Below are 12,986 nucleotides of genomic sequence, written 5' to 3' on the forward strand. Positions count from 1 at the left end.
AGCAAAAGCGACGCTGCTGTAAACACAGACTCTTCCGGTAAAAGACCAAACCACAGAGCAGGGGACACTAGTACCTTCAAAAATGATAATAAATAGCGGACTGGTGTTGATTTAGTCAAGGTTTTTTGAATTTTCACGTCGATATCAAGTGACTAATATCCCTTAGGTATTAAGTGCAACATTACTAAGGGTTAAATATAAGTGTAAAATTCTGACAACGATGAGGACACCCCTCCTCTTTAAGCTAATGCTTGCGTCCAAAGTGGTGCGAGATAACTCGTGTTTAACTGCGGAGAGGTGACTGCCATGTGGTGACCCAGACGAAAATAGAGAACCAAGTCACAAACTATGTAAAACTCTGAAAAACCTCCGCCGCTTTGGTCCCATAAAATGGAAGTATGTATTCCATTAAATGTCTATGTAGGGGTCACCACTAAAACGAAGTCAGGAAGCCATTTAGAAACCCGTGGAGTAAAAACAATACCCAGGCCTACATCTCAGGTGAAAATTCTACCACAGGGATTTGTGCCTTATGTAGTCATTAAAAACACCGTTTTTATATATATATTTTTTGCTTTAATATAATGCTGGTAGTAAATCCATGATGTAGAGGCTCAGAATTACCACCAGTCCAAGACAAACACTGGTGCAATATAAGTGGAAAAATCCGGGAGAATAACTGTGAGCATTGATTGTTTCTGTTGTTTCTGGCCTAACAAACAAATAAAAGTAACACAATGGACATTTCAATTATTTTAGTATGATTTATAGAGCAATTTAAGCCACTTTGAAATTTCACAACAATGCATTTCAAACTTGATTTTATGTGTTTATAGCTAGGTCGACTTCGGTCTAGTTCGCTGGTGAACTTTTTGTCTTTATTAGTCACCGAAGTTCGGATTGTTCACTGACCGCTGAGTTGTTCTTTAGCCTCTATTAATACGTTTTTGGTTCACCTTAATTATGGCATGCTCTTCCATGACCTATAGCCTACAGGTTGTGAGTAGTGGATTATGTGCGTTTCTATGAAGATATTTTTGTCTTTATTATGCCAGCAAAAAAAAACTGTTTTGAGAGCAACTTTTTCACTGCAATCAAAAATCAAGTTTGTAAGTAAAAAAAATATATGAACTGAGAATAACATGATTTGCATCAAAAACATCTTTGCTCTCACAGTTGTTAGTTTTTGTCACAGAATGAATAATTGAACTTATGAAAATAGACTTTTTGGCTGCGAATCCAAAAACGTTGTAAAGCAAAAACCTTTGTGAGTTAAGTTGGATGTAGTGGGCGGGACAGACGGGTGTTTTTCTATTGGTGGTTTGACATAAGAGCCACACAACATGTCTGCACACTGCATAACAGCAGAGGACTGTGTTACATAGAGTTCTGCTTACGTTATATTGCTCTTTTCAATTGAAATGCTTTATAAATATGACAGCAAACTTTCACTTTGGTTATATTTCACATTGTTCATGCCGAAAGGGATGTTAGCAGCATATGGTGGTACGCTGCTTGTGTTTACAGTGGGCATGCACTGTGTCCCAAGGTTGAGGTTAACGACGTAAACAAGTGGTGCAGAACCTTTCAGCGACAGGATGTTTCAGACACCAATTTAGGACATCAACCCATAAGCACAGTTATGTCTTTGCAACATATTTGTGATGTAATCAAATTATAACAGGAAGATTCTGTATGCTCATTGCCCCAAAAGTCCCAGAGACACCACTGCCATCTCTTTAAAAGACTTATACAAGATCTTTCTGCGACCTTTATTTATACATGCAGTTCTTTCAGGATTTGGAGGACTTCTTGTGGTGATTATTGCGATCAAAAATGTTTGACTTTGCAGCGAATTTTCTCCAAAATTGCGATGTATTTTGTTGAGTTTTTTTTCTCAGTCCGTTTTGTCCCGTTCTAGTGAAACTTCAAGAATGCTTTGAGGGATTTTGTTCAAACTTGGCAAAAACATTACATTTACTTGATACTAAGTGAATTTGTCGAATTATGTGACCCCAAATCGACACATACACATGAACATGATATCTCAGGAATGTCAGAATGGAATTTCTTCAAAGGCTGCACAATCCTTCACTTGGCCAAAGGCATGAAATTATTAGAGTTTGGTGGTCAAAGGTCAAATTTCAAGGTCACTGTTACCTCGTGTGTCCCTCATCTGTCTGTCCCCTTCTTGTCAACGCAATATTTGACTTTGTTCAAATTTGGAAAAAACATTCCCTTAGTACCACTGATGAACTGATACGATTTTGGTGGTCAAAGTGACCCGAGGTCACAGTGATTTTGACCTCTGACCACCAAACTCTAACTCTGAAAAAAAAAATCCATCTAGGTGTTCCTGAGACATGAGGCTTTTGTCCCCAATCCAATCAGCTCATCCTTTTTATCAAATTCAAACAAATTCCCTGAGTTGTTCTTGAGATGTCACGTTCATGAGGACTTGATGGACGGTCGGACGTACAGATTTCCTTCATATCATGGAAACACAAACACCAACTGGTCTTTGAGAGAGAAAGAGAAGCTGCTATTGTTAACTTATTGTTGCCTGTATCTGATTAAAATGTAGGAAATACATGGGAAATGCCCCCCCCCCTCTTGATTATGCCTACTTCTGTAAATATTTAAGTGGATTTATTTGAGTTGTTTTGCTGTAAACTTGGCCTACTGAAGAGGAAACAGGTTCTCATGCACCAATAAGAAAAATACTTTTACTTTAAAGGTTTTAATTAATACAATATATGATATTTTTCAGGAGTAGACCAGTGGTTCCAACACTTTGTTTTTATTAAAAAAAGAAACTGTGTGTATGAGTTCTTACTTCCCCAAAAAACTTGCCAGATGGTTTCATTTCAATGACACTTTTACATTACACTTAAAAAAAAAAGGAGAGAACAGTTCTGGGAAAGAATTCAGATTTGATTATCTGGGCTTTGGTCTTTCTTCTTACCTGCTCTATTAATCATCTCATGAACCCAACGTTTTTACTAGTGACCCTTAGGAAGGGGCCTGCGCCAAGGGTTGGGAACCCCTGGACTACCAAACAGATGTAGTTGAAATCAGCTCCACCGCGACCTCCAATTTAAATGCTGCTTAAAGCCTTGCTGCATCAGTTTCGACTGTCTTAAGATAGATAGAGAGACAGGAGAGGAGGGGGACAAGCAACCGTCCAGGTCATGAGCCACTGCCCCTGGCTAAGGTGTTGTGAAGTCTGATGGCTGTGTGTGAAAAAGCTTTCAGTCCTGCCGCAGCGAGACTGCTGGAACTGCCCATCTGCCATGCCAGGATGATTTGTAGAGGTTGGCTGGTATTGTCCATTATAGCCAGGGCCCTGCTTCGTTTAATAACAATGGCAAAAAGTTTCGCAAACACAAATCTTTGCTGCATTTAATGATGTCAGACAGTCCAGCTCATGAAGATTAAAGATGGTACCATTAAGACATTTTTCTCCACTCTGGGTAAAACCGTCTGCAAGCCTTTCAGACGTGTAAACAAGATTGGCCTTGTTTAGGTTAATTGTAGCTGTCATCTTGAAAGAAAAAAACAATTCTGGGGGTTCTTCTTTTCTTTCAAGATGAATGCAATAAGGAGCCCAAGCAGGAGGTTTTATGTATGTGGGGGCACATTTCCCTGTACTTGTGTCTGCAGGACGGATAGCAGTGCAGAAGGAAGTCACCTTCCTGTGGGGAGGAAGTGCGACACAAACATATGTACTGTCTTACAAATATTTACCATCTAAATAGAGATAATTGTTATAAAACTGAATATTTTTAATATTTTGTTTTATATATATATATATGTATATATACATATATATACGTATATATACATATATATATATATATATACATATATATATATAATATGTGCACATATCATCTAAACACAATCAACATTTCATACATTTAACAACTGAGCATAAAAGTCAACTGCTATCTCTCTTGGTATCTCACGTACTCTCTTTGTAAACTCTCCCTGTTGCAAGTTTCCTCTTCACCAGGAAGCAGCGAACTCTCTTAATAACAACTGATCGGTCTTAATGCAAACGTAACAAACGAAAAGAAACTGTCCTCAGAGGAAGTGACAATTTTGATCAGATGATAAGTTAGGTCGGTTACTTCAGAAACTAACCGGCTGCAAAAAAACACTCACGCTCAAGTAGGTTTTGTTCAGAGCATGAAGCAACATGGATGAGCTCGGTAAGACAACTGTCTGTCATGTTTTACATTGTTAATTATCCTCAAACTGATCAGTGGTGCAATTACCAACTGATTTTGAAAATATAAGTGAAATAAGGAATTGCGATTGTCAAATCAGACCACAGTGCCTTTTGTGTTCTGTGACATTTTTACAGTACACTAAAAGTACAGTACTCATTGTAAGTAATTGACTTGCTACTGTTTTAAAACTTTTCTTTTAGTTTGTAGTGTATTTTTAATTGTGTTGTTTATCATTTATAATCTATTATGTTACATTTTACCCACAACTCTCTTTAAACTCTGAGTTTAAGACAAAAAGTCTTAAAACTCAACAGATGATCAGGTTAAAATGAAGAAGAAAATAAAACTGAATTGTATAAAAGAAAAGACTTTATCAACCATCTATATATCAGTACAATTTTTGTCTGGAAATAAATACAATTCGTTTTAATTTGTTTAAATTAAGAAATATGAAGATGCTGATCGGATTTGCAAAAACATTGATTGAAGCTGAACATTTTGTCTTTTCTTTTGACAGTCATGCTGTCTACTTTTTCATAAAATACTTATTAGTATCTCTTGTGGTTTCCTGTAAATGTGTGCGTTTACACTGTGTGGAAGAGAAATTAGGGTTTGCTGTGATATTTGTTACAAATATTCTTGTGACATTATAACAAGTTTCACTTCTGTAGCATGTCATGCAATCATTTCCTGAGGAAGCTGTTTTGTGTAATGCAAACTGAGTTCACCAGCACCTTGAAATGTGCTTCAAAGTGTGCTCAGTCTCACCTCACAGGAAATAGTTCACTTTGCAAAAACTATGCACAAACTGTTAACGATAAACATCCAGGAAGAACAATCAATAAGACAAAATGTGTGTATTGGTTGTGTGAACTGTATGCATGCACGACTGCATCAGATTTATGATCTGTATCCTTCCCACAGATATGCTGTTAGAGGAGCTGGCCCTCAATTCCACAAGTTCAGACAGTGTCCATGAGAACAGGAGCAGCGACACAGCTGATGGAGTGGTGAAGAAAAAAACACAAAAATAACAAACTTATTCTGGACCATAATTTTCTTCTTTATCGCCTATTTTGTAATCCTTAGTCACAGAAATGTTCGGGTTGTGTTCGCAGGTGTCAGGTGCAGTTCATGATGGACTTCCCAAAAAAGGACAAAGCTCACTCGGCACAAACGTCTACAGGTAAAGCACAAGCTTGAGGCCCCCGCTGACCTCGTTTCACATTGTCAATGTGTAATCTGTGTAGAGGAAACAGGAAATGTGTTGAACATGATTTTGAGTTATGCTATTTCCTTATAAAGTAGCTTAATGTACACAAAGACCTTCAGAATTGCAAATAGTAGAATAATAAAAGAAATACTAGATGTAGACAGTTATAAAACTACAGTGGTTCTCAGTTTCTGCAGTACATACACACAAAAGGGAGTACTTCTTCCAACAGTTCTTAAACTGCGAAAAAGTTCAAAAGCGCCTAATGTCAGAGTTTAAGCATCACCTTTGACAAACGTTTCATGGCCTTAGATTTCTTTGATCTGTGTGCAGCAGGTTTTCTTAATGTTAGAAATTATAAAGCTTATAATTTACTATGCTAAAACACCATAAAGGATCCTGGGTTATGTTCACAAACACAAGTCTAGTTAGGCAAGAGTTTAAATATCCCCATTAAATGAATTAATGCAGTAGAGCTGGGATGGTCAGTGTTGTTGGAGCTTAATTTTATCATTTGAAATATCATGCTCTAATATATAACTTGTCTCTTTTTGGGATGTAGCGATCTGCCAGCTCCTGTGGCAGCTTCCCCAGACTCCCCCTCACCCACTCTGGAGCTGGACTCCATCTTGGAGGATCTGATGAGTCTTGGACAAGGGGTCAGTACAGTGTGTCAGCGAGTGCCAAAAGGGTTGAAAATCACTCACTCACTTAGGATTAACAGTCTAATTGGAAGTACTAATTCTCTGTGTTAAAAAAAACAATTCATAGGAAATACTGATAATCATGGGAGGAGAGAACAGTATACTGTAAAGAGATGGTTCAAATATAAAGTAACCAGGTTCACCAACAGAGGGCAGCATTGTACTAATGTCAACACTACATGGCCTCAAGTAATACAATTTTGGAGCATTGTTAAGCATTGCCTTTAAAAAAAAACAAAAAAACATTGATCAAATATATAGCTAAACGCTTATTTAAATCTTCATTCAGGATCCAGTTCCTTCAACAACCCCACCACCACTGACACAAAAACAGTCTGTGAAAAGGAAAACAGAAGGTGGACAACAGGAGAACAAGGGGGGCAGCAGCAGCCCTGCAGGTTCAGGTGCAAAGGCCTCGACCCAGAGAAAGAAAACAGATACTATAGATGACCTGCTTGGAGGACTGAGCTCTGACTTGGAGAAGATTGGTGTGCGCACAACGGCGAAGGGCCACTGTGCTTCCTGCGACAAATGCATCGTGGGAAAGGTAGAACTTAGACCTGCAAGACCCAAAGGAGAAAGACTGGCACCAAATAATGGATATTTAGAAAAAAGATTAAACTGATTAAAACATCTTGTTCCCTCTTTCACTCATGTTTTCTTTGTGCAGATGATCACAGCACTGGGTCAAGTCTGGCACCCTGAACACTTTGTGTGTGTGGCGTGTGAGACGGAGCTGAGCACCACGGGCTTCTTTGAGAGAGACGGACGGCCGTACTGTGACAAGGACTACCATCAGCTCTTCTCTCCACGCTGTGCTTATTGCAAGGGGCCCGTCATACAGGTGAGAAGACCATTTCTTAGCATAGAAAGACAAGGCAAAAATTAAAAAGTAGGCGTTAAAACTTTCTCAACATAAAGTTTCAAATTTGAAAAAAATTGTTGTTAAATTAGAAAATGTTTGTTGTATCCTTGTAAGTGGAAAATATTTGGCAAATACACAAAATACCAATTCGGAATTGTGATACTTAAATGCCCCACTAGATCAAATTCAGCCACCCCTTTGTCTTCTGATTATAATTTTTTCTGTCATATATTACAGCCATTTATCCACACAATAATCTTTTAAAAATTGTATGATGACATACAGTAGGATGGAGTTAATTTTTCTTGACTTATCCCACATGTCATCTTAATAAATACAACACAAAACCATGTTGGGGTTGCGCAGACTGGGCTTCCAGCATGCTGCAAACCAAAGCCATTAATCAGAAACTAATAGAACTTCTATGATTAACATTATGTGGTTCACAATCCACATTTTTGTGTTTCCTGACATGTGAACATGTGAGATGATACAAACCTTACTCATCCTCAAAGGAAGTTAAATCATGATGTAGTATTTTTGTGGCTTGTTCACCAGAACATCCTGACAGCCCTGGACCAGACCTGGCACCCAGAGCACTTCTTCTGCACACACTGCGGAGGCCTGTTTGGGCCAGAAGGTGCGATGCTTGTGCATTTACTTCTCTCTAATGGACACCATACCGTCAGCACACACTTCACTGTATCTTCTACTTATCCTACAGGTTTCCTGGAGAAGGACGGGAAACCTTATTGTTGCAAGGACTTCTACCACCTCTTTGCTCCCAAGTGCTCGGGCTGCGGGGAGTCAGTAAGGGAGAACTACCTGAATGCAGCCAATGGCACCTGGCATCCAGAGTGCTTCGTCTGCGCAGTGAGCCTCCTACCTCAGACCACACACACGGCTCTGGCTCCCACACACAAGCCTGAGATTAAATGAGAAAGATACCCACACATTTGCTTTATTTGCAACATTTTGACCACAAGGCTGATGAAAACCGTATGCCTGATGAATACGCTGTGGTTGACATGATGCAGATAAATCAAGGAAACCATATTCCTCAGTGTGGGTATCTTTTACATTTACTTCAAACCTACTTCTGTGTGCAGCATCTGGTCAAAAACGATTCAGTGTGCAGCTGTACTTCTGCTTTACTCAGCTATGAGCAATTGTCAAATAGAAAATGCTCTCAGAGACGTTTCAACATTAAGTAGAAACTGCAACTTTAGCATTTTTTTTTGTAACTCTTGCACCTACAAAAATATGCACATGACCAACCAGGGCATAAAACACATTAAATACATTGTCCTCAATACCTGTCATTCAAACTTATAATTAACAGCATCATATAAAACATGGAATACATCCAATACTGTATGATTATTTAAGTCAATCATTACTCACAAGCAGCTACTTATCATTAGAGCAGAACCGAAACATTGTTTTATGCAGAGCTTTCATTATCAGCAAGGTCAGTTTGACATGCCCCCTAAAAGCCTAAATCTAATTCAGGAGAACAGGAGGTCAAACACTCCATAAAGAGGACGAAGTGGATGCTCAGAAGTGGCCGAGACTTTTTAATCAACTTACTGCCCAAAAACTAAATCTGCCAGTTCATACAATTTAGAACCTTTGATCTTTCTCCCCACTTTTACTGAGTTATTCAGCAGCTTGCTCTTGTCCACAGTAGAGAGATTTCCATACCATGAGTCATTAGCATCCTACAAACCCCAAATGAGCCGAGGCTCCTCTGGAAGCCCGGCTGGTAATGAGGTTGTTGCAGTGTTATTCTCATCACAAGCTGGCTGATTATTATCATTAGAGAAATGTCCACTCACTCAACAGTTTGTTTTGATTGCAGTCAGTATGAAATGTTCTAAAATGATCAAACACATCTATTGTTTTGGTTTGTTTTTAAAGACATAGCTGCCTCCGTCACTGAACAAAACTGGCCTTTTGTTTTCCAGTGGACATTTTGACTCGTTGGACGCAGGTGTTACTACTGTAATTAATGGATTATTCCATTCAGGTGCTCCAAGGCTCTGGAGTCGTGCATGCTGGCTCACTGTCACGGCTTACTGGCACATAATAAATGGAACAGAGTCATTGGTCATGTTAAGAGTTACACCTGGGCTTTTACTGCCACAGTATGACAAGTCAAAGTGTCTGCCAAGGGAAATTCAGGACCATATGCAGCGTCACTGCTGTGTATTTAGTTTCCATTTATGTCCTAACAGTTATTAATGGATTGTTAACAGAAACACAGCTGTAAGGCTCTTATAACTGTTTGTGAAAGGTCTATGGCATGTGATTTTGCAGCACTGTCACTTCATTAGTAAGATATAGTTTCAATAGTTGACCATTTTGCAGGCGTACAAATATCTTTGAGTTTCATTCATTTCAGCAAATTATTACATTACAGAGATTTGAAGTTTATGGTGAATTTAATGTCACACTTGAGCAGGCAGAAGGACCCATATGCATGAGTCAGACACAAGGATTTAAGAAACAAACAAAGTCCAGGCCACAGGGAGACAAAAACGAGAGGAAAGGCAGAGTCCAAAACATGGACTGTGTTCCTAATTGCATACTTTTTCTTTTTACTTTTAGTACGTACTGCAGCTATCCTTACAAAGTATGTACTGTTGCATGCAGCATGCATACAATTGGGACATTCTAATTCATCATAAAAATGCCCCTTGAACTTTGATCCTCTTCCCCTATCTGTCACAATCTGTAGCGTCACCCAAATGTCACATTTGAAGTAAAAGGAAAAAAAATGCGATTTAGAACCACTACACTTCCTTTTATTGCCTCTTTTTCTTCTTCTTCCTTTTTCAAACTGCAACAGGGTGGAGCATTAACGGCATCAACTTTCTCAGCAGCTCAGTCAGTTTAACGTATCTTCTGCTGCACAGACGATTGTGAGTCAGAACAGCCAGAGAAGCATGCTGGTCTGCATACTGCAAAATACAACCGGATGTAGTAGGACATCTTGGTACTTTGTGGCATACTACATTTCACAGATATGTATGAGGTCATACTCAATCTTTTTCTGACATACTAGATAGTATGATTTTATAAGTATTTGAACGCACAGATAATGACTTTGACCAACAGGAAAGCAGGGGCTGATGAGGAGTATCAGTACTGGTTTGGGTGATTGACAAGAGGCTACAGATGAGGCTGATTATTGAACTGAGAGCAGGTGAGGTGGGAGTGGCAGGAAGGAGACCAAGGCAAGGAGCTAGAGGCAGGATGAGACACAGAACTGAGGACCTCTGGTGGGCAGAGGAAGCGACACAGGGATTGACAAGGAGAAAGAAAGAGACACACATGGAACCACAGATAGACAGAGGGAGTGGCAGCAAGTGGAAAGCTAAAATTCATTCTATTTAATGTATGATTGTGATCATGGACTATTTTATGTAATTTGAAATTTTGTATCCCCATAGGTTTTTAGAAAATTATCAGTATAATGTTAACTAAACATTATGCAGTGTTAATGGCTTACAAGAAGAAATCTGTTGGTGTGGTCCTTTAAAAGCAGACATTCTTATCCAGATATATAAGATTTACCTCCTTCCTCAATGACACCCTGTCTCACCCATTTTCTCTGCCTCTTTTTATCCTCCCTATTTTCCTCCACTACTCTCAACATCTTCCTCTTGTGTTTTTCTACCCAGGACTGCCTGAAGCCCTTCGCCGACAGCTGTTTCATGGAGCTGGATGGTCGACCCCTCTGCTCACTGCACTTTCACTCCAGGCAGGGCACTCTGTGCGGCAGCTGTGGCGAGCCCATCACCGGCCGCTGCATCTCTGCTCTGGATCGCAAGTTTCACCCCGAGCACTTTGTGTGTGCCTTCTGTCTGCGGCAGCTCAGCCACGGCATCTTCAAAGAGCAGAAGGGGAAGGCGTACTGCTCGGCTTGCTATAACAAACTCTTTGTGTGAGACCGGCAGTACACAGGAAAAAGAATGAATAATGCAACAGAAACCATTCAAATGCTGCATCCCTCTCATTATGGAGGCAACTGTACAACTCTTACATTGCAATGTATTGTACTGTAGTATATATACTTACATTGGTACAGATTCTGTATATCTCTGTACATTGGCATTTCAAGTGATGGGTTGTGTAGAAATATCCATGGGAAATAGTAACATTGCAACATAATTAATGACAAGCCTGTAGAACACAAGGAAAATACATTGAGCATATGTGAACTTTGGAGGCTTCTAAAAGGTGTGTTCCTGACACTTAGTCTATACTTTATGGGATTTCATACATCATGATCACATAAAATCTATGAATGGAGAAAGAAAAACAGAAGTGCTGTTATAATCCATGGTTCCCATTAAACTATCCTCCGTTTGCCGTAAGACTTGGCAGAGCGGTGATACTGTCTGGCAGGGTGGAGAAGTTTGTCCAGGGGTTTGTCTATGTGGCCTGATAGCTTATATTGGCAGTGACTGGCATGGAATCAGCATGCCAACCTGAGTTTCCTCTTACTTCAACTGACCACTTGGCCCCTGGCATGCACTGGGTTCAGACAACCTCTTCACTCTCCACACAGGTTCCTTTATAGCTGCCTATGGAAGATTAATGAAGGCGGTGAGGTTAACAAAGGTGGTTTCAGAAGGAGCACCCTCACATCACTGCACCTCTCCAGAAAATCACTTTGACTGTTGAGGGATGAATGAACCACAAAGTGTTTCAAAGCTTCAGAGGGAAAAAAAAAAAAAAAAAAGAAGTATTTTGGTGATGTACCCGGTGTATTCAGGCTCATTTTTGGGTTGGCTGACATTTCTTAGATCACTGAAAACTAATAATGTGAATGATATGTGAAGTGGTGACATTTACAGCACAGGTAGATTATGCTGTCGTTCTAATAGAGGAAAAGTTGTATTCATATAAATTAGATTTTACTGTCACTTCTGCAGAATTAAATCATAACTAAACTCAACCAGAAACTTCCAAAATACACCAAATCTTTTTTAATTCAATTCACAATAACTTCTTCATAGTGTCCATGTTTCCTTTTTACTCATCTTATTTTGCAGGATGATAGTTTTGAAATGCTTTTTCAGCAACAAACTTTCAAATATATGTCTTCTGCATTAAACAAACCACAAAGGACAGTGACAATTAGTAAATTATTCCATGAAGTTGCAATCTGTGTAGTTGTTTTCCAAACAGTTGTGTTAATATAAATAACTAGAAGGTAGGACATAAAAAAAAAAAAAAAAAAAAAAAAAAAAAAAAAAATCTGGTTAAATGAAGCTGATTGAGGGATAGTGGTTATCAGTACATTGTGTAACTTATCTAAAGTAATGTAAAGTACTACAAATAACACAGTAATGAAATAATACGTTAACCAAATCTTGCGTACATTTTCTCCACATTTACCTGCGTAAATGGTGAGTCCAGTATTCTTGCCGATGTCAAATTGTGCCTTATCTTATCTGCTTATGCTTATCAGATGAACACTGCCTACTTTTTGTCGGCCCTCTAGGCACCTTCCTATAGTTTGTCTTGAGCAAGCCACTCGGGCTTGCTGCGTGAAGTAAGTGTATGAGTGGAAACAGAGGTGGGCATTAATCATGCTGTCATCACTGTCAGACCAGGACTCTGAAGGCCTCTGCAGAACATGGACCATGCATCATGGAAGAAGTGTGAACGTATCGTGTTCGGTCAAAATCATATCCAAGATCGTTAAGTGTTTAATGAGCTAAGAGACTTGTGCCCAGATTTCTCCGGAGCTCAAAGGCTTACTGTAATTTCAAATGTTCGACACACCAGAGAGATTTGCATGTTGTGTTATAAGATACAAGAGGAAGTGTACTTTCCAGCGTGAGTCATCCATAAAACATCAACTTGGATCCGATGTGGGACCTTGGCATTTAACACGACTGTAAAATTTCATATCGTCACATGATATATTCATTTAAGTATAAAACATTTTTTGG

General features: G+C 39.2%; 1 protein-coding gene across 1 annotated transcript in view; it reads left to right on the plus strand.

The window, feature by feature from the left end:
* The first annotated feature begins 4,138 nt into the window (after positions 1-4,138).
* The window catches only part of lpxn (leupaxin), an 8,857-nt gene continuing 9 nt past the window's right edge, over positions 4,139-12,986 (plus strand). Inside the window, exons 1-9 of the mRNA XM_069150340.1 lie at positions 4,139-4,214; positions 5,160-5,245; positions 5,354-5,421; positions 6,011-6,107; positions 6,442-6,699; positions 6,823-6,996; positions 7,576-7,657; positions 7,742-7,890; positions 10,704-12,986. The exon at positions 10,704-12,986 is cut by the window's right edge and continues 9 nt beyond it. Of these exons, the coding sequence (XP_069006441.1) occupies positions 4,202-4,214; positions 5,160-5,245; positions 5,354-5,421; positions 6,011-6,107; positions 6,442-6,699; positions 6,823-6,996; positions 7,576-7,657; positions 7,742-7,890; positions 10,704-10,970 (1,194 nt within the window). The 5' untranslated portion in view covers positions 4,139-4,201 and the 3' untranslated portion in view covers positions 10,971-12,986. The remainder of the gene's footprint in view (positions 4,215-5,159; positions 5,246-5,353; positions 5,422-6,010; positions 6,108-6,441; positions 6,700-6,822; positions 6,997-7,575; positions 7,658-7,741; positions 7,891-10,703) is intronic.

This window comes from Embiotoca jacksoni, unplaced genomic scaffold (genome assembly GCF_022577435.1).
Source record: "Embiotoca jacksoni isolate LCO1_2020_lvr unplaced genomic scaffold, fEmbJac1.0.p SCAF_16, whole genome shotgun sequence".
Classification (NCBI taxonomy): Eukaryota; Metazoa; Chordata; class Actinopteri; family Embiotocidae; genus Embiotoca; species Embiotoca jacksoni.